The sequence below is a fragment of the Chanos chanos genome, chromosome 12, assembly GCF_902362185.1.
Source record: "Chanos chanos chromosome 12, fChaCha1.1, whole genome shotgun sequence".
NCBI classification, from domain to species: Eukaryota; Metazoa; Chordata; class Actinopteri; order Gonorynchiformes; family Chanidae; genus Chanos; species Chanos chanos.
Window position 1 is genome coordinate 9646712 of NC_044506.1, and position 20983 is coordinate 9667694.

The window sequence follows — 20983 nt, forward strand, 5'->3', positions numbered from 1 at the left end:
CATCTTTTGCGAAGGGCGGTTATGTAATAGCCCAGGAAATTTCAAATACCAGGACAGTGATAGGCTTAAACTGAGGGTGATCTACATGGCTTTAAGACTTAAAAAAAACAAAAACCTCAGCTGTCTCCTTTTCCCCCTTTTCCTAATAATAAATCATTATCTCAGATCGCTGTTGTTTAGTTATTAAGTTTATTTATACATGGCCCATTAATTTTGTCTGACTCATGGCTAAGATTGTATCTCACAATGAACTCTGAAACGGTAGAAAGTGTTAAGTTCCCATCAACCAATGATTTTTTTGTCTGTAGCAACTCAAGACAAGAAAAATGTTCCTACAAAATGTTGAATTTTTATTTTTAGTTTGTAAAAAAAAAGGGCTTTTGACATGAAAATTTAATCAACATGTGCACAATTATTTCACAAATACTATGTACATTTTAAAATATATGAAAATATGTGAATTATCAGGGGTAAGGATACTGTGATATAATGACATTTAAACTTGAGTGCAAAATAAAAGAAACTACATTTACTTCATTTGATAGTTTTAAGTTTCCTTTTGTCAATGTATGCATTGTTAAAGTCATAGTACAGTTTCAGTTCCTAAAAAAAAAAGAGTTTTATGTCTGTAATAACCCAGTGAGCCGACCGCTAGTGGTAGTGTACCCGTCCGAGCGTGCCGGTGCCTGTGGATAAAATGTCTGGCTGTCCGTTTCTCCAGATCTCTCTCACAATGCGTTCCCTCTCCTCTAAACGACGAGCACGCTCCAGCTCCTCGGCTGAGGCAAACACATTAACGCTCCTCAGCGTGCCGTTTGATTGGCTGTGATCACTCATGGCTGCCACAGAAACCTTGGGCACTTCTGACTCCTCCTCGTCTCCCTCCTCCTCCGCCTCCTCCTCGCTCACATCATCTTCCTCTTCCTCTTCGTCCTCCTCGCTTGACTCTCTCAGGCGTCTCTTGTCAGAGGGTGAAGCCGACACGGGGGGTGGCTTGCAGGCGAAGTTCATTACGAGCAGGCAGAGGGCCAAGAGTAGGCCAAAACAAACGCCCATCATGAAGAAGAGAGCAAAGCTCCCCAGGTTGTCTGCGTTGGACAAGAAAGAACTCATTGGAAATATGAACTGAACAAAAAAGACAGAAACCATTTAGATCATGATGAAAACTCAGTTATTACACACCACTATTAATATTAGCCCATTTTTATTTCAAAATATTACACATTCACTATTTCATCATTAAAACCGGTCAGCTTGATCAGCAAAAAAAACAAGAAACAGTCAACAATTGCATGAAACTAACCTCTAATTCCTTTGCACTGTAAAAAGGGAGTTGCCACAGAAGATCAACTGAGGACTATACACCCCCGGGCTTAGATAAATCTTAACACTTCAATTACCCTCAGAATAGAGACTCTACTGTCAGAATGGAATTTAGGCTGGGAGTAGTCTTAAGTCTAGTCTAGGTGATTATTGCTCAGTTATTAATACACTTACAATCACTTATACACTTAAAATCACTAACTGATTGTAAATAAAGTACACCGAAATTTGACTTCACGTGTGAATGGGTTATAATCACTAACTGAATGTCAATAAAGTACACCAAACTTTGACTTCACGTGTGAGCGGGTCTCTTGAAGACAGACGCATGTACAGTTTTGTAGCATCAGGGTGTTAAGCCAAGTTAAGCAGAACACTTAAGTTCTCGGAATGGATTGTTATCCTTCTCGGGAGGTCGTGAGTGGGACGTTGGCTTTCCAGTAACAGGGTTTTAGCAATGTCCTAATACGGAAAGGGAGTTCAACAAGTTGCCTGGTGTGCGTCTGTTGTCTTCCAACGGGATGCGAAGCTGCTTTGAACACAGAGCATAGGCCTACCTTTTATGTGAGCGTATGTTGCCATACTGTTGCTCAGCAACTCCATGTCTTTTCTTACAGGGTTCATTTTGATCTTCTGTGGTTTTTTCACATATCTCTTGCTAGTTCCTGAGAGGCCATGATGGCTACCACCCCAAAGCACGTCCCTCAGCTCCTGCAAATCAACCACAATACTCATTTCCAACTACAGTTATGACATGACTAAGCACATCAGACATCACAGAGGAGAGACAGCCAAATGAGTCAGCTGTTGAAGAGTCTGCCCACACCCACTAAATGAACCTAAACGTCAGGTCTTTAGACATCAGAGCAATTACACTGTAAACTCTTGAGACAGTAAAACGCTGTAAAGTAGAATTACTGTTCTGCTTCTGCCGTTTTCACAAATAAAGTCATTATTCAGTCTGGTGACTGCTGCATATATCAATTTCCTCCCAATCTCTTCTCATTCTGGCCATTAGTTTTTGTGTTGTTTTTATTGCAATAACCCTGCTCTTGCCCCTTGCTCTCAGAGTGGGGTTCCCACAGGAACCCAGGATTCACATGTATGCTCACAGGCTGAGCTGAAAGGCTCTCTGGGAAATTGGCATGGTTCCAGGTTGTGTCATTCCATCCAAGGAAGAACAGATTATGAAAATGTGGGAGAGGGAGCATAAATTAATCCAAATGCTCCAAGCATACAATTCTCTTCAAGTTGACAGCGTCAGACTGTCTTAAAGATCATCAAATACATAATCAGGGTAAAAAAAAAAAAAAAAAAAGACAAATTCTTGCCGGTAATTACCATAACAAGCTAGCGTCCATGGCCACAATCCAAGGGGAAAAAAACAACTGATAATTCCCATGGCCAAGAAAATTCACTTGCACTTAGAGATGAAGAGGAAGGTGTAATGTTATTGTCTTCCTGTCAAAGTTCTCTTGGGACCAGAACAGCAGCGTGCTTTAATCTAGTTCATCAAGTCCTCAGGGCTCCGCCACCCTGATCTCTATCTTGCTGACTCTTGGCAAAACCTGGGCATTTTGTCAGACTCACTTGGTCTGAGACTGTTGCTCTTAAGTCTTGCAAGTCATAATTATCCCTGAAAATACGCTACACAGAATACTGTAACTTCCCTTCAGGAAAGGAGTATCAATTCTGAAATCAAACGCATAATAAAACGATTAAGTACTGAGATAATGGGTTGTAAACATGAGAAATTCCGGTTTCCTTTTCTTGGAGTCTGAAATATATTAATTTCTTTCTGTGCACAGAGTGAGTTTTCCAAGTGTAGTATTTGTGACACGTGTTTTCACAAACATTGTATGTGGCTTGATACAAGACACAGCCCCATAAAACATGGTTATATTCAGCGAGAGGAGTTTATTTAGGCTAACCACAACAACATCTCAAAATAACGACTTTATGGAGAAACAACATTCCAGTGAAAGAAATACTTGTTTTTTTTTATATATATATATATATATACACACAAAAACAGCTGAATGGGTTGCAAACCAAGTTTCTTTTACGACTTTTACCACTTCCTGGCAAACCTGCTAATTACAAGAACCATGGATAAGAACAGGCAAACATAAAAAAAAAAATACAGCAGCAGATGTTGTCTTTCTTCTGTCATATGATCTCTGTACTTCTGTGATCTCATTTCAAAAGATCTGATCACCATGGAGATCATGCTGAGTGCTTTGCAAGGACTGTCCACTGATAAGATAGGTTCTTGTCACTGTGTGGTTGATACTACATCATAGAATGCAGAAGACACTAATTAATCTATTTTTATAGACTAACTGGTTCCTCCTTTACCTGAGAATTTTCTAACATGTTCTCGAAGTCTGATAAAAGTATCACATACGTATCACTTCCTATGTAATAACAACAAACCTTTTCTTAAAATCAAGAAGATGAGAAAGAACAGAACAAACTGGATAGGAGACATGTACAAATGCTTTTCTTCTCTCTCACCTTAATGGATGGGCCTTCGACCGTCAAAGACACACTGAAAAATCTTGCCGTTTCAGCAGCTCTCCTTCATGACGAAAAAGCAGGAATTCAAAAAGAAAGAAAGAAAGTAAGTTATGTAGACTATGCGAGATTTCAGAGCAGCTAAAAGAGACAATGCATTGTCTGGAGTGCAGGATGGATGAGGTTGTGGAGTCTGGGAGGTGCTTGGCCTCTCTGAGGAGCTGGAGTCAGAGTAAGAAAACACTTCACACGTGCTTTGCTCCGCGGCTCTTGTGGAAAGTTTAGCTACAACACCAGTCTTCTGTGCTCACCCATGGACACACTCGCATTGGGAAGTTGCAAGAGGGGCAGAGTTTGTGAAGTTGGGGTGGGTGGGGGTGGGGAGTGCTTCCTGCCTAAAAAGTTTCCTGCTTTAAAAAGCAAGGGAGAGACAAATAGTGGCTATGACACAGGGGAATGTAACCAAGAACTGTGAGCCTGTAAGTTACATATAAACGAAGAATGGAATGTACAATGATTAAGACTATTTCCCACACTCAAGGTCCTAACATATGATTACTATCTTGTTGCCCAGAGTTTACTGTGGTTTAAAACATGAGCACTTTAAAAGCTGACAGAAATTCTGTAAGACACCCAGAAATACCCAAGGTTATCCATAATGTACAGTGCTACCAAGAATTGTAAGCCTTCTGAGTGGTACAAACCATTATCCTTCTTCTGAAACATACATTATTGACACGGACGTGACTGCATGTCTCTAATGTACTACGACTCTCATACTTGTAACAGCTTTTCTTGGTATCACATTTGGCACGACAGAGTGATACGAATACAACCAATGGTTCACGTTCTGTGTAACTGGGATGTCTATGGTTTACCAAAGAAAGGTCTGTTCAGTGTTAAGCCAAGAGGGTGGAACAGGAAATAGCTGCAGAGGTCTCCAATGGGCATTGAGCCTGGTGCTTCAGACTAAGTGATTAAAAGGGTTCTTTGTGTTTTCAGTCTTACCGAGGCGTGGGTTTGACTAAAGTCCTGGGCACGATGTCCAGCAGGGTGGAGACAGAGGGTACATTAACACTTACTCACTCTACAGTCAAACAGGTGTGTAAAACGTCTCAGATGTCTAAACCAATTCCAGATTGACAAAAAACAAGACAAAGGGTCATTTTAAGGTCAAAAAATGATGCCCCTGCGTGGCATGTGTTCTTCTCAGTCACCGTGCTTTGTAGAGACCGATTAAATACTTACACCGCAGCAGTGTCAAATTCTACTCAGTAACAAGCTTCCACTGAACAAGAGCAAGAGCAAAAAAAAAAAAAAAAATAGAATCACACTAAGTAATTTTCTAATGACAGACAGGGCAAATACACATCAACACCTATTTTATGACCTTAAGACATAATTTACTGTCCCGTGAATGTTTTTCTTTCTAATATTATATTATCAAAAATAATAACCCTACTCATGTGGTTATTGGCTAAAGGAGTGTATTCAAATATTTGTAAATGTGTTCATATTGTGATGGCTCCCCTGCAGAAGTTTGTGAGTTCTGTGTACTGATGGCCGCTGGTGCGACGCGTTAGTTTCAAGAAAGAAATAAGCACACTTTCATTCGACAACAAAAGACCACAGGCTTAAACAGTGATGTGGTCTTCAAAGGGACACTTTAGTTCACAAACAACTTTAATGAGACGTTATGTGCTTTCCTTCTCATTTTTTTCAGATTCAACAACATTAGAGTTGCCAAGATTGTGTGGAGAAAAAAAAAAACTGGCATGTCTGTGCAGGATCATTTTGACAGCTTCCAACATTACACAACATGTCTCCAGAACCAGCTGTGTTCACCTGACACAGAAAAACAACCCAACATAAAACCCCATTGTTCCAGCCGGAATAACAGTCACATCATAGTGACAGAGCAAAGAGAATTGAGATCCTCTTATTCAATGTCATTTTGTTTTTTGTAAAATTCATGCTATTGTTTACTGCTCATTAAGACACATCTCTAGGGGGTAAGAGAAGAGCCCTATGGCTTTATTCTCTGTGCAAAACAAACCCATAAGGCTCTTCTATTAGGAGGTTTACTATTTACTCTGAGTTAACTTAGCCAGGTTAGTCACTAAACCATGTACTTGGAATACCCCCTGCTCTAGATTCCAGGGATCTCTGTTGTTTTGGATCAAGCTTGGCCCCTACTGACAACATTCCTGAATAACACAGCACCCTCCTCAAATTCCTGTGACTCCTGCACATAGACAATGACCAGGCTCTGAACTGTTCTGCTCAGTATATTTGGCCCAGTGCAAACTAAGTCATTCACCCTTGTTTCGTGTCTGTAAGACCAACATTAAATGAATAAGCAGAGCTCTGAAAAAAAAAATATGAGCGTATTATATTTAGGCTGCCATGTTAGGGTTGATGATTACAATGTGACTTATTGCTTTGAAGTACAGTGTTTTTTTTCTTTTTTAAATCAAGGCAAATGTGCCGGAACCAAAATTCCTCTAACACAGCTGACATCTAAAGCAGTACTGTAAGTTTAGAGCACTGCATTCCTTGACACAAACAGCCAAACCTGATATGATAATCGAGCCTTAAACTGTGTCTGACAGTAGTTATCCTTATTAAACATGATGTGTTAATCACAATGTTTAGGAATAAACCATGTCAAAACCTGCATGGTAAAACTTTTATTATATCATATGACAAGACTAAATCCCCAGTGAGAGGGATGGATTCGGACAGAGTTCTGTGGATACACTAATTTTCTTCTCAAAGGCTTGGCTTGTGGATCATAGGCATTTAGAGTTTCAGCCATTAATTATTCCTCAGATAGCTCAAAGAATGAAGAATAAATGATATGTCCCAACTGAATGTAACTGCCGAGTCAATAAAAACCAAAAAGTGTGTCCCCATTTAAATTACTTTTTCTTTTTAACAAACTCTTTCCTGCCCCCCTGGCCTCCACCGAAATGACGAACGCGATGAATTTTCGCCAGCTGGGCCTGAATAGTCTCTGTGATGTTCATGTGGTCGGGAATGTGGACATAACGCACGTTACGGCCTGTGATAAAAAGATCGGCCATCTTAGAGAGCCGCCCATTCCTGTCGCGGTAAAGCACGTCCTCAAGACGCACATTCATGAAGGCATCAACGTTGACCACGCGGCCTCTAGCGGTGCTTTCGTCGCGCAGATCAACAGTGGTCACCTCACCGTGAAGTCCCTGCAGTAGAATCACCAGACTGTTCTCAGCGATCGTACGCTCTCGGATGGAGTGTGACACCTCCATCGTGCCTGAACTGGAGACAGTGCATTGGACAGCGCATTCATAATTCAAAATTTATCTTCAACACGTGGGTATCCATGGTGACGAATTTAAGAGCTTTAAGGTTTAATTGAGTGCAGTACAATCTTGACAGCATACTTCAGAGTAAGTTGTTGAGGTCCCACACCCCCTTTCCGAGGAAACAGCGCAAAATTACGCCAGGGGCCCGGGCCAATATTATTTTCATATTAACCTTAGTCATAGGGTGATAAAAGTAGCCTAATTAAGATTAATTTCCCACTGTTAGGGCCACCAGCAAAGTCCGTGGGTCGGAGGCTTAAATGGTGCACCTGGGAATCACTTTGATTAAATTATGTAGAAATTAGGTTAATCGCATTAGTGGTGGCATTTGACACTAAAAAAAATCATCTAGTGGGTACACAGACAATTTAAACAGCACGCAATCCCAAACGCTAATGCCCTTTGTTCTTAATATACTGTCCAAAACTACAAAAATTTCAGGATGAACTTTTCGACGTAACTCCCTTTTGCGTGGACTTTTACTTTTTCATTTAATTAGGAATCAGAGTAATTGAGCGAGAATTCTCTCCAACGCAAATGTCAAGGGAAAAGATACATGTGATCAAATGTCTAACGGCTATGCCTGGTTTACATATTTGAACAAAGCTTATCAAAAATACAGAAAACTGGGATGTCTGCTTGAACGGTCTGCAACACTGTCAAGACCTATTTGCGCAAAAGCATGAGAAACGGAGAGCGTCCTACAGGGTTAGGGACGCACATGTTAAGATTGGACTACATATTCATCTGTATCGCTGCTTCTTGATGCTACTGTCTTCAACTTACATTCTCGAGAACGTTGATCTGTGCTTGGGATTGAAGTTGGACTCCTCTCGAGTATCTCAGGAGAGAGCACCACATTGGCCCCCTTCGTCTTAGAACAACATAAACCAAAATTTTATTTCGACAACCTGTTTATTTGAATAGTCATTTACCGCGCGCTTCCTAGTCCGCTGTCTGCAGGCTGATGACGGGTTTCACTTGATGTGTACGTCATCAAAATGGACTTTCATAACAAATTCTGCGCTGCACTCCCTCTAGCGGCTTACTACCGGGAAGAAGAGAGGTACAATAACGGCAGTATTTATAGACTTAAAGAGATTTTACTTTATCAAACTACTGTGTTTATTTGTATCAAAAGCACCTCACATCAAAATTTTCTTTCTTTTTTTTAACAGATTTAATTTCCCTGCAGGAAAATGCATGGACTGCTTTCTTTCTTTATTCATTTATAAACTACACTTTTGCCCTCCCTTTCAGTGTGTTCACATATGCAAAGCATCACGGCCATCCTGAGCAATGCTTCAAGCAGATGATAAGATGAACTCAGGCTTGCTGTGGCATGTAATAATTGCAGGGACAGGAACGGGATCCACCAAACACACAGTACATCTGACTCAATCATAAAACATACATTCCTAACTCAAACCATATGAGCATCCTCAGATGCACCCAACTCTGATAAAACCTTATTTATTTATTTGTTTGTTTATTTATTTATTTTTGTTATCAGTATTCAGCCTGGGTCTCAATGAGGTCTACACATGGTCATTCACAGATTGTCCATCATAGTCAAAAGATCATCCCCTTTACTGCGGGGTGCTTCTGTATGATCTCTATCATCTGTAAATTCCCCAACAATTTGAGCCAGCGCAGTACTGGACACGTGATCCTGAAAGGAAAAAAAAAGGGAAAAATGCATGACCCATCAAAAAAAAAAAAAAAAGAAAAGAAAAGAAAAAAGAAGCAGACAAAGCAAATACTGTTTTAATATCCTAGTTGTGTTTAACTGCAAAACTATACCGTTGTTTTAATATCCTAGTTGTGTTTAACTACAAAACTGTACCGTTGTTTTAATATCCTAGTTGTGTTTAACTACAAAACTATACCGTTGTTTTAATATCCTAGTTGTGTTTAACTACAAAACTGTACCGTTGTTGCTTGAATATTTATCACACCGAGTGACTGCTCCTCGGTTCCTCCTGAAGCTCCCCTAAGGAGGAGGAGTCAACTGCATGATTATGACAGTTATTATAACTATCATGGCAATGCTTAAATAAAAAAAAAAAAAGGTCAGTGCCATGAATTAAAAAAATCAGTACCATAGTTCAGTGGTGGCATGAGGCTCTTTATAATATTTTTTTTTTTTACTCTGAGAGGGCACTTACGCCTCCTCCTCCTCCTCCTGATCTGTAGAGAAGAGGTTGACACGAAAAGCGGTTTCGTGAGGAGTGTGCAGCTGGGTGCTTCCCATTAGCTTTGAGAGCAGATTCAACTCTTCTTTGGCCAGTAGGTTAGGTTCAGTATCCACCTGTCACAACCAGAGACATCCTCATTCCTGTTGTAATGATCATGGAATTTTTTTTTTCTCCATAGCATGAGGAGTGTCAGACACATACATTCTGTATATAGCTATAGGATCAGACCTGTAGCATACCATAGCTATGACTCACTTTAGTTAATGACAGTCAGATAAAGTTGGGTGGAGTGTTTCAAAACACAGTCCCACCTTTGACTTTCTGCCGGAGTGCTTTGAGTTCCCTGTGGCGTGAGTAAGTTCGGATAAGTTCGCACAGTACCTGTGGGAAATAAGGGAAAATAACACTGACATCAAAAGCCCCTTGAACCCCACCCAACATTTCACCAACATTCTCGCGTCAGTCAATGGATTTAGAATGCTCTCAAAAAGAACTTTCGAAAGTTAAGTAGCTCAGTACCAGCAGCTAAGAGTACAGAGAATTTAAGAGTTAGCAATAGCTATTGCTAATGCAGCTAGCTGTTACAGCAACTAATGCAAAGGGGCTTTTCCAATCTGTGTAGAGAACTGCAGACAATGACAGCCCTGGTGCCTCCCCTCTCTGTGCCCAAAACTGCACCATGTCAGTGATTTTTTTTTTTTTAATCAAATTAAAGTACACTGGCCTCACTTTGAAAAGTTACAGCAAAGGCTAGCTGAGCATATTGAACCACTATGAACTCTTCAGTCAATGAACAACAACTAACAATAGAAAACAGTGCATGCTGGCCTAGCACTGTTTTTTTTTGGCATTTGGTAAGGTGTGCAAAAGGCTGAAAAACTATTAATTAATTTTAGGATATCCTATAAACCTGTCATGAGAAGTATTTAATTCAGCTCAAATTCAGTTTCATTTATGCATAAGTAACATTGCATTTCCCTCTAATTCCCTGAAATGCTTCGTAACTTAAGAAGGAAGCTGAGCAAGAGCTAATAGGGACCTTTTGCAACTGTCTGTAAGATTGCAATGAGGGTGAATCATATTTACATATTTGTGCCCAGGCGTGTAACTCTGTCGCCAAACATCTCAAAAGATCCTTCTCTTACAGCGCTGGTGTAGCAACCCCCGGTGGGGAATTCCCGCCTCCTTACCTCCCTTCCTTTACTGTTAAATGATCTGTGGTGAAAAAAAATCCAGGTCCTTATGATTGACAGATGACACTTCTCTTAGCAGTGGACATGTGACTTATTTTTGACTATTTGATAGCTTTATCTGTTGATTGTGCAGTGACATATTTTCTACACTGCACAATTTCTATACGAACAGTGCAATAAGGCACACAGCACATATGGAGCAGCAATTGTTAAAGCGAATGACACATTTATTCAAATCAAAAAAGGGAGTGTGGGGTTGTGTATTTGATCTATTTGAACTAGACACAAGTTTTGCAACTGATACCTATGTCACAACTCTTAGTCTGCCTGTTTCAACACACTTTCTTTTACACTATTCAAATTCAAAGTAGGATTATCACATAGTGTGTGCCTGAAACGGATGAGTGAAACAGGTGTGACTGGGTCGTTATGATAACCTCCACAGTCCTTTTTCCCTGTCATTAATCTGAAGCATAAAATTACCTGATTAAACCAGGAACCTCAGAGCCCTGGGGGACAGGGCCTGAAGCAGGCAGCACAAAACGTCCATTAGGACTCTGCAGGTTCTCCTTAAGGAAAATCGATACCTGTTAGAAGAAAATATGAGGAGATCTTTACCTCGTTAACTGAATAATGTTATTATTCATTATTAATGACGTCATACATCAACAGAAATGTTGCAAACTAAAGTATCACTGATTTTCATTGAAGTACAATCTCAGTACAATCTCGGTACACTCTCAGTACACTCTTCTCTGGCCTTCATAAATGTAAAAATCAGAAACAAACAAACAAACCAAAAAACCAACAAAAATAAACAGAGGACTCACCCTGATATGCATGTCTTGAAAAAGTATAAGGAGTGTTTGCCTTATGAACTGAAATTCACCATCAGACAATGGTGTGTACATCTTAAACAAAGAGAGAAGAGGTAATGAAAATTTACCTGCATAATGTAATATTCAAGGCCATTCCACCAGAGTTTGTTTTCCCTAAACTCTGTAATACATTTTTAGACCAAAAAGAAGGTGTTCCGGCAGTTGAAAGATCAGCGCCTCACGTATACCTCAATAAGCTGACGCTGTGTCTCGTTAATTTGGTTGACTACGCTGGGGCTGTCTCGGACCAGCTCCCTGACGGAATCAATGTGATTGAAGGAGATTAGCATTAAGTCTCTGGGCCGGGGACAGAGCAAGATCTGGTACTTAAAAGCCATGGTCATCAAATCATAGAGCTGTATGAAAAATTCAGAATGAAAGTCGAGTTAGAGCAACAGGTCTGACATACAATGTGTGCCTGTAATGACTAAGACAAACTCAAGTTGGTCACTAAGTATATTATTCTTCATTAGCGCTATATGAGCATCCTTATGTTGCAGATTAATACAGCACAAATGAGACAGATGTTAAGTGTTATCTCTTTACCTTATCCATGCTGGCAGGGTTCAGCCTCATGATGGAGGAATGTGCAATACGAGTTAATACTGTCCGCAGAGCTCTATGGGAGTACAGATCCTGTGGCTTCAGCAGCTCCTCCGTGAATGCCTTGTTGAACATGGTGCGGATGATGTCATTCAACACTAAAAACATCAAAAGAGGACAAGACATAGGAAGGAATCAGACAGTCTTCAAAAAAAAAAAAATATATATATATATATATATATATATATATATATATGTGTGTGTGTGTGTGTGTGTATTCAAATACGTTGGGTGAAACACAAGGACAGATGATGAGAAACTACATTCAGGCCACATTTGGGTACTCTGTGTGTATTACAACCCCACAAAACTGGACCAATAATAAAAAAAAACCCTCATTTTTAGCGCTTTCAAAACAATCATAACAAAACTTGATGTGTCACTCTCCAAGGTATCTCACATCCTTTAAATTGGTTTAATTTTTAATTACTGATAAGGTACGCATCATTTATGGAGGAAATGATATTTATCCACCGCATGGTCTTCCCAAATTACAACTGCGGCACTAACATTGTGGTGATAAGAACCATGTCTCCTTATGATAAAATATTTCCTAAAACGTGGTGTCCGCACATGGGTAACGGTCATCGTTTATAAATACCGGCCCAGCTAAGATTCCCTCTTTTTACTGTGGCTACCACAGGCCTTTCTCCGAGCGGAAGACTCGCCTCGTTCAACCCTACGAAGACTCTGACCCTTATTTGTTGCTGTGAACTGAACAATGAAATATAATAAATCTGCTGAACGTATCTGGACTCTGGAGGGGAATGTGTTTCTTTAAATACATAAACAGCAGTGTTGAATAGTTTTGTTGTGCTTAGTTAATTTTATCTAAAGCCGATACAATTATTATCATATAATTTTATTTTTAGCTACTCTGTCTGAGTGGTGGTGGATATCATCTGGTGCCTGAACATTTAAAACTGTCCCACTACTGCTGCCACAATATTAATAACTGCCTGAAGGTGTCATTTCGTAATAGGAAAGTGCTACAATAAATTATGACAGTATTAAACTTGGAACAAGAAGGACTTCCATCTGAACACAATCACAGCAAATGTCATGTTCTAAAAGACACATGCTTGGGCATACACTTGGGATCGGTTCTTTGAGAGAAAGGGTTGACAGGCTGGCATACCTCGTTTTCGGTCCTCCTCAGACCAAACACCTAAAGTGAAGCCATAAGAGGAACAACGTCATTGGAGAAAATTAGTTTATTGAAAAGGAGATGAGAAAACAGACATTAGTAAGTCAGGAGTACAGGTTCCCCTGGCAGCTTCCAGTAAGTCAGTGGGGGGAGGGGGGGGGGGGGTTGTCCTTTAGCCTATTACATGGGATCTGCAGTTGGCCATTCAGGTGACTTGCCAAGCTGCTGCAACAATATTATCTCTTGGTCGAGATTAGGTAATAACGGGCAGTAAATGAGTTGTGTTCCTTTGAATAACGAACGTAATGGGGCGGTAACGTTGTTAATTGTGTTTTAAAACAAATAAAGGAGAAAAAACATTCTAAAAATACAATATACATACTGACTAAAAGGAAATTCTGATGGCGGAATGGTCAAAGCATACGGCACATGCTAATTAATAGTTTTACCAATACATTTTATACAGAGGTGGCGCACTGACGGTGAAGAAAGATTTACATTTGTGAACTCACCAAAAGATCTCAATAAAATGGTCCCAATATACTGGTAATGTATGAGCCTTACAGTTTTCCTCGGTGAGCTGACTTTGAAATATAACAGAATGAAGTAACGGTGACATTGCCGTGCTGAATACAGAGATGGAAAGCCAACCCTTATCAATTATGCACATTTTCTGCCTTTGCACACCTACTATCAAGCAAAGCGACTCATCCACTGTTTGCTTGACGGCGGCCGGCGCTCACTTCGCATAGAAAGGGATTACTTAGGCTTGCTAACAAGCTACTGTGCGCTAGATTCTATTCTAGTAATGTTGATTACCTTTCTGAGTTTTATCATCAGAGACATTCTGAGCTCGCAGACGCTGATCCAAAATATAGAGCATTTCTCCGCCGAGATTAATAACAAGAAGGGGAAGCGTTTTCAGAGACATTTTTTGACAAGATATGGATTTTAACACAGACTGGCTACTTCTCAGGGAACAAACTGTTATCTCGTCTCAGAAAACGTGTCCGTCACATCCAAACAAATTTCTTTTAACCACCACGCCATCTGTTGGAGTCATAAACATTAAAGAGCAGGTCTTAAAGTATACATTTTCATAAGTAAACACAGCACGGGTAATTCAGTCAGATACACAGCTGACCTGCTGTCAGTGCCGACCACGGACCACGTGACTTACTTAGGCTGTCGGCCAACGTCATCTGCAACGTCTGTTTAGTGATGCTTATATGAATTGTTTTCCATCTAACTTTTTATTTACGTGGCCAATGATATGTATGCTACCATGAAACACACAACTGTCAATGCTTCATTCATTCATTCAATTTCCCATATGCATTTGGAACTTTTACACGTTTGTACTGTTGCAATGCATTTTTGTTAAAAGACCATCCTTCAATTGGTTGTGACCAGGGGTGGAAGGTAACGAAGTACAATTACTTGAGTACTGTACTTAAGTACATTTTTCGAGTATCTGTACTTTACTTGAGTGTTATTTTTTTTGGAAACTTATGACTTTTACTCCACTACATTTGAAATACAAATATTGTACTATTCACTCCACTACATTCCTGTGAAGGTTCTCGATACTCATTACTTTAACGCATAGCTTTGAGGTCAGCGGACGAATTTTCTTTTCTAAAATGCGATAGGCCATTGTGTTCATCACAGGGGAAAACCAATCACAGTAAACTACTCCAATGCTGTCAGTCAAGTGCGTGCTGCATTTTTTTAAACAACTGAACTTGGCGGTTTTACTGATGGCTATTACAGTGGAAGATAAAGATAATAAAGATAAAGGTTCCTCACCAGAGCAGCCATGGCCATATCTTAAGTCCATGTCTGACATTTTTGAAATCAACTGGTTTCTAAGCTAATTGCTTCCCGTATGCGTACGGAAACCAGTTGGCTTGAAAACCATTTGGGGCATAACACCGGGTCCTGTGTGAATCCACTACTGAAGCATACTAATAGTTAGCCAGCGAAAATGCCGAGTTAACGTTACTAACAAAAATCCTTTCAGAAATATGTTTTAATCTTGTCAGGTAAACACAGTAATATTTGTAAGGTCAGCGGATTCACGTAGGACCCGGTCCCAATAGGACGAGGGGGGCGGGAATCAAACGATGACGACAATGATTTCAGACAATGCTATGTAGTAGAAGTAAAATTAACCTAGCCTACAACATTATGACATGTTTATCCTTTTAAGGCCAATCTGAGTTTAACCTAGTGCCTTTTTAACTGAAGCTATACACTGTCTTTTATAGAGGAAGCATTTGGTTCAACTGTGTTTCTATAGGCTTTGTAGCATATTCCACAAGCTTTTTATTCTACAGGTTCTACAAGCAAGTCAGTGCATTCAGTGGGTTGTTTCAGAATCATTAGACTATGTAAATGCATTGTTGCAACAATACAACAATGCGATGACATTAAAAAGAAAATGTACTTTTGAATACTTAAGTATTTTTAAAAGCAAGTGCTCCAGTACTTTAACTCAAGTAAAAATTGAACTGAACAACTTTTACTTGTAGTGGAGTAATATTTGACCAGGAGTATCTATACTTTGACTCAAGTAATGAAGTTGTTTATTTTGTCCACCTCTGGTTGTGACATATGACCTTCTCAGTGAGGAATGTGGGCTACTATGTACTACTGAATCACCATGGAGAAAATTGCACAACCACAAGAGCACCATGCAACTAGCTGATCACACTTGTTAAACGTTCATTTGATGGTAATATCACATGTAAATGTTCATTTGGGTAACTGTATTCAAATAGGGACTGCTCATAGTACTCTAATCATGATTGCTCAGATTTTCATATGTCAATGATGCTTTGCACACTAAGCTCTCATAATATGTTCAGCAGCATTTGGGAGGTCTTAGGCGTGAATGCAAATTTTCTTGAAAGAATTTTACATTCAATGGGTGGGCCTTTGTGCCAGCTGAAAGAGTGAAAGAGAAGCCAACGCGTACTGGACACCTCACTCAGTCCATTTCTAAATAAAATCATCCACTGGCGACAGGATCACACACTGAATCAGCAGGCGGAACAGTATAAGAGAGACCATTGTTTATTTTTCTCTCATTGGTGAGCTAAACATCAAGGTGAGAAAAACTTTACTCTGAAGACTTTGATTCTTTTCTTCACAGTTTAAGAAATTAAGTTTCTAGCAATCGGACAGTCTTTTTTTAGGGACAAGAGTACTTTGAGCTCATATGAAACCTATGGGAAGCTGAGAGCAAATTTCTAAGTAAAATAATCAAAGTCAGTGAAGGGTCTGTCAAGATCTTCTTGGGAAGAGGGTGTTCTTAGATGTGGCACTAGTTCTTTTGATTAAAGGACGTTTTATATTTAGTAATGAAAATAAACATGATGTTACTTTTAAAAGAGTTGAAAGTAACATCACTTATACTGTATTTGTTCATCTCTCTCTCTCATATATATATATATATATATACACATACATACATACATACATATACATACATACAAGAGTACTTTGAGCTCATATGAGCTCATATATATATATGTATGTATGTATGTATGTATGTATATATGTATAGACACACACAAAATAATATGAAATGAAATAGGATAGGAACCCATTGCATTTTTCTCTATTCACAGCTTTGGTCAATGACAATATGGGAACATACTTTCAAAATTTTATTAACAGGTTTTGGATATATTTTTAATTGACATTTGGAGTGTGTTGACATCTACAATTACATAATATGTTATGTAGAGAAATCTTGTCACATTTACCTGTTGCATTAATAGTTAAAAGCTATACCCTTAAGACATACAGACATACAGTACAGGTCTAGGGGTTAGGTATGCCAAAATTTACACACACACACACAAACATATTAGAATGTTAGGGAAATTTAGACAAGTAATAGTGAAACCTCAAAGTGAATTCACGACTGTGAAATTATCTTCCAGTGTTTATACTGTACAAAACACAGGCTTAATTTCACACTGGTGAATTTTCTGTGCCCAAATATTTGCTTAGTTTTCTTGAATATTTACACAGTCTAATGCAGTATTGTCAACAACTTCCCAGGCTTGTGTGTTACAACACTTGAGGACAAGCAATTATGGGACCGCTTCAGTGCCTGTACTTTCTCATTCTGTAAGTAATATTGTTTTATATGCTGTCCTTTTAGAGAGAAATATGATCTGTCTCACATACACATTTGAAACATGTAAATTAGGAATTACATAAATGCAATTCCTTAATTTCAAGCACTGCCTCAGTTTATGATAATAAAGATGTCTGTTTTCGTTCTTTTTTGTTTGCGCTGACAGGATTGCTGTCTGTCAAAGTGAGGATGGATCCTCTTTCCATGATTCTAAAGATCTGGATCCCAAGTACCTACATGTAGATTGGATGAAATCCATACCTGACAGTGTGCCTCTCTATAAAGTATCCATTCCTGGTACTCACCAAAGCCTAAGAAAGAAGTTTCAGTCATGGGGTTTACACAACCAGCTTAATGCTGGCATACGGTTCTTTGATATGAAACTGCTAAAAGGCATTCTCACAGATTCATCAAGGCACACTGTTTATGTAGATATTGGTTATAAAACTATATATACAAAGGTGTTCTCCTACAAACTGAATGTTTTAAAGAGTTTTCTGAAAGTCCACAAGACAGAAACTGTGCTTTTGAGAGTAACTCCAAGCGAAAATGCTGTCGCGCTGGTTGAGGCCTTACTCAGTAATGATAGTGTAATATGGAGGGAGGACAAACCTCCAACAATGGAAAAAGCAAGAGGAAAAATCATCTTAGTTCAGAGCTCACAGTTCAAGTGGGGAGTTCAAGCTAATACCTTGTCTGTGAGTGGGATGTCAAAGGAAGAACAGATTAAAAAGATTAATATTGCTACAGAGAAGTGTAAAACTCAACCAGTGATAACTGATGCCGGTGGTGCCGAAGGTATATTTACATACCCATCAAAAACAGCAAAAAAATTGAACAAACAGCTGGATGATTATCTCAGTGCACTTTGGGATGAGAACAGTGCAGCCTGTGTAGGAATAATTGCACTAGACTTCCCTGGTCCTAAACTCATTCAGACTATTATAAACTTCAACAGAGGAAATTCACAAGGGGGTGAAAAAGATGAAGAACCTACAGAAGAAGGACCAACAGAAGAAGAACACAAAGAAGAAGAACCTACAGAAGGAGAACCTACAGAAGAAGAACCTACAGAAGGAGAGCCTACAGAAGAAGGACCCACAGAAGAAGGACCCACAGAAGAGGGACCCAATGAAGAAGAACCTACAGAAGAAGGACCCACAGAAGAAGAACCTACAGAAGAAGGACCCACAGAAGAAGAACATACAGAAGAAAAGCCTACAGAAGAAGGACCCACAGAAGAAGAACACAATGAAGAAGAACACAATGAAGAAGAACACAAAGAAGAAGAACCTACAGAAGGAGAATCTACAGAAGAAGAACACAATGAACCTACAGAAGAAGAACCTACAGAAGGAGAGCCTACAGAAGAAGGACCCACAGAAGAAGGACCCACAGAAGAGGGACCCACAGAAGAAGAACCTACAGAAGAAGGACCCACAGAAGAAGAACCTACAGAAGAAGGACCCACAGAAGAAGAACATACAGAAGAAAAGCCTACAGAAGAAGGACCCACAGAAGAAGAACACAATGAAGAAGAACATAATGAAGAAGAACATAATGAAGAAGAACCTACAGAAGGAGAACCTACAGAAGAAGGACCCACAGAAGGAGAACCTACAGAAGGAGAACCTACAGAAGAAGGACCCACAGAAGAGGGACCCACAGAAGAAGAACCTACAGAAGGAGAACCTACAGAAGAAGAACCCACAGAAGAGGGACCCACAGAAGGGGGACCCACAGAAGAAGGACCTACAGAAGGAGAACCTACAGAAGAAGAGCACAATGAAGAAGAGCCTACAGAAGAAGGACCCACAGAAGGAGAACCTACAGAAGAAGAACCTACAGAAGGAGAACCTACAGAAGAAGGACCCACAGAAGGAGAACCTACAGAAGAAGGACCCACAGAAGAGGGACCCACAGAAGGGGAACCTACAGAAGGAGAACCTACAGAAGAAGAACCCACAGAAGAGGGACCCACAGAAGGGGGACCCACAGAAGAAGGACCTACAGAAGGAGAACCTACAGAAGAAGAGCACAATGAAGAAGAGCCTACAGAAGAAGGACCCACAGAAGGAGAACCTACAGAAGAAGAACCTACAGAAGGAGAACCTACAGAAGAAGGACCCACAGAAGAAGAACACAATGAAGAAGAACCTACAGAAGGAGAACCTACAGAAGAAGGACCCACAGAAGGAGAACCTACAGAAGGAGAACCTACAGAAGAAGGACCCACAGAAGAGGGACCCACAGAAGGGGGACCCACAGAAGAAGGACCTACAGAAGGAGAACCTACAGAAGAAGGACCCACAGAAGAGGGACCCACAGAAGGGGAACCTACAGAAGGAGAACCTACAGAAGAAGAACCCACAGAAGAGGGACCCACAGAAGGGGGACCCACAGAAGAAGGACCTACAGAAGGAGAACCTACAGAAGAAGAGCACAATGAAGAAGAGCCTACAGAAGAAGGACCCACAGAAGGAGAACCTACAGAAGAAGAACCTACAGAAGGAGAACCTACAGAAGAAGGACCCACAGAAGAAGAACACAAAGAAGATGGACCTACAGAAGAACATCAAGATGAAGAACATAAAGATGAAGGACACGAAAAAGAAAGAGAGCATAGTGGGCATGGTCACAAAAAAAAGGTAAACTGTCACAAGGTACACAAAAGTAAGCATTAGTTGTCCATGTCTTTCCCCATTGGGCTACTGTCCTAAGGCTGACTACAGTAAAATTCAAAAGCATTTCTTGAAATTGTAAATGAGCTATTCTACTGAATCAATGATAATAAATAAATAATTTTTTAAAATATAAAAGTTTGCTTTTATTTGCTTGCTTGTTGTTACACACTCACTTTAAAACTTGATGTACTTAAATAGCTTACCAAATATTACTTGCATTGACATGTAAAAATTACATCCATGACATGTGACAATTTGAACATGGAGGAGACAGACATTATAAGTATAAACAATGATAACGCTACACACACACAGAGAGAGAGAGAGAGAGAGAGAGAGAGAGAGAAAGAGTCCAGATGCTAGATTCATATATGAATTCCTGGTCATAGTGCAATCTGGTGCACTCTGCAAACCTTATGACGAGACAAGTTAAACTAAAATTAAACATAAAAGGATGTTACGTTACGCATGTGATTGATTTTTGTGTAAAATTATTCTATCTAGATCATTCATCAAATCACGTCAATCAACTGGAGTTCCCCCCAGTCGATGATTTCCAACTACTGAATTAATTACGTCAACTTTGGCTATGTGCCAGACGCTAAGACAACGTACTCTGAAGCTTTAAATCACCAGACAATAACCAACCTCAGTGTCAGGGAGAATCCCATTTTTAGGACATCTAAATACCATAATATTTAGAAATAACAGGAATAACATGAATGTTGTCACTAAACGATGTTTTAAAATCTTCGCCATGGAATGGATTTATGCGGATCATAAATAACTACCCCGGTTTATCCAAGAGAGTTTTTCAGTATTTCATCACGTCACATGTGTGCTACTATTTAAATAATTGGTCATTGAATGACGCTGACAAACTTGTACTTGTGAAGAGGGAGGGACGAAAAAGTGGTTGCGCAAATAGCTTCCTGGTTGG

At 39.7% G+C, this 20983-nt stretch overlaps 3 protein-coding genes across 3 annotated transcripts; all 3 read right to left on the reverse strand.

The window, feature by feature from the left end:
- Window positions 1-493: 493 nt before the first annotated feature.
- eva1bb (eva-1 homolog Bb (C. elegans)) lies at window positions 494-4101 on the reverse strand. Its single transcript, XM_030789376.1, has 3 exons — window positions 3841-4101; window positions 1881-2034; window positions 494-1088 (listed from the first exon to the last, which is right to left on the reverse strand). The coding sequence occupies exons 2-3, from the start codon at window positions 1945-1947 to the stop codon at window positions 652-654; spliced, it is 504 nt and encodes a 167-aa protein (XP_030645236.1). The 5' UTR covers window positions 1948-2034; window positions 3841-4101; the 3' UTR covers window positions 494-651.
- Window positions 4102-6761: 2660 nt separating this feature from the next.
- lsm10 (LSM10, U7 small nuclear RNA associated) lies at window positions 6762-8049 on the reverse strand. Its single transcript, XM_030789478.1, has 2 exons — window positions 7974-8049; window positions 6762-7140 (listed from the first exon to the last, which is right to left on the reverse strand). Exon 2 carries the CDS (start codon window positions 7128-7130, stop codon window positions 6762-6764), a length of 369 nt encoding a protein of 122 aa, XP_030645338.1. The 5' UTR covers window positions 7131-7140; window positions 7974-8049.
- A 690-nt stretch (window positions 8050-8739) lies between these two features.
- LOC115825620 (protein OSCP1) lies at window positions 8740-14137 on the reverse strand. The gene is given in 10 exon segments (XM_075353616.1): window positions 8740-8859; window positions 9120-9166; window positions 9339-9498; window positions 9697-9766; window positions 10472-10600; window positions 11062-11165; window positions 11409-11489; window positions 11645-11812; window positions 12003-12157; window positions 14026-14137. Coding segments are annotated over 10 exon segments (1146 nt in total).
- Between the last annotated feature and the right edge of the window lie 6846 nt (window positions 14138-20983).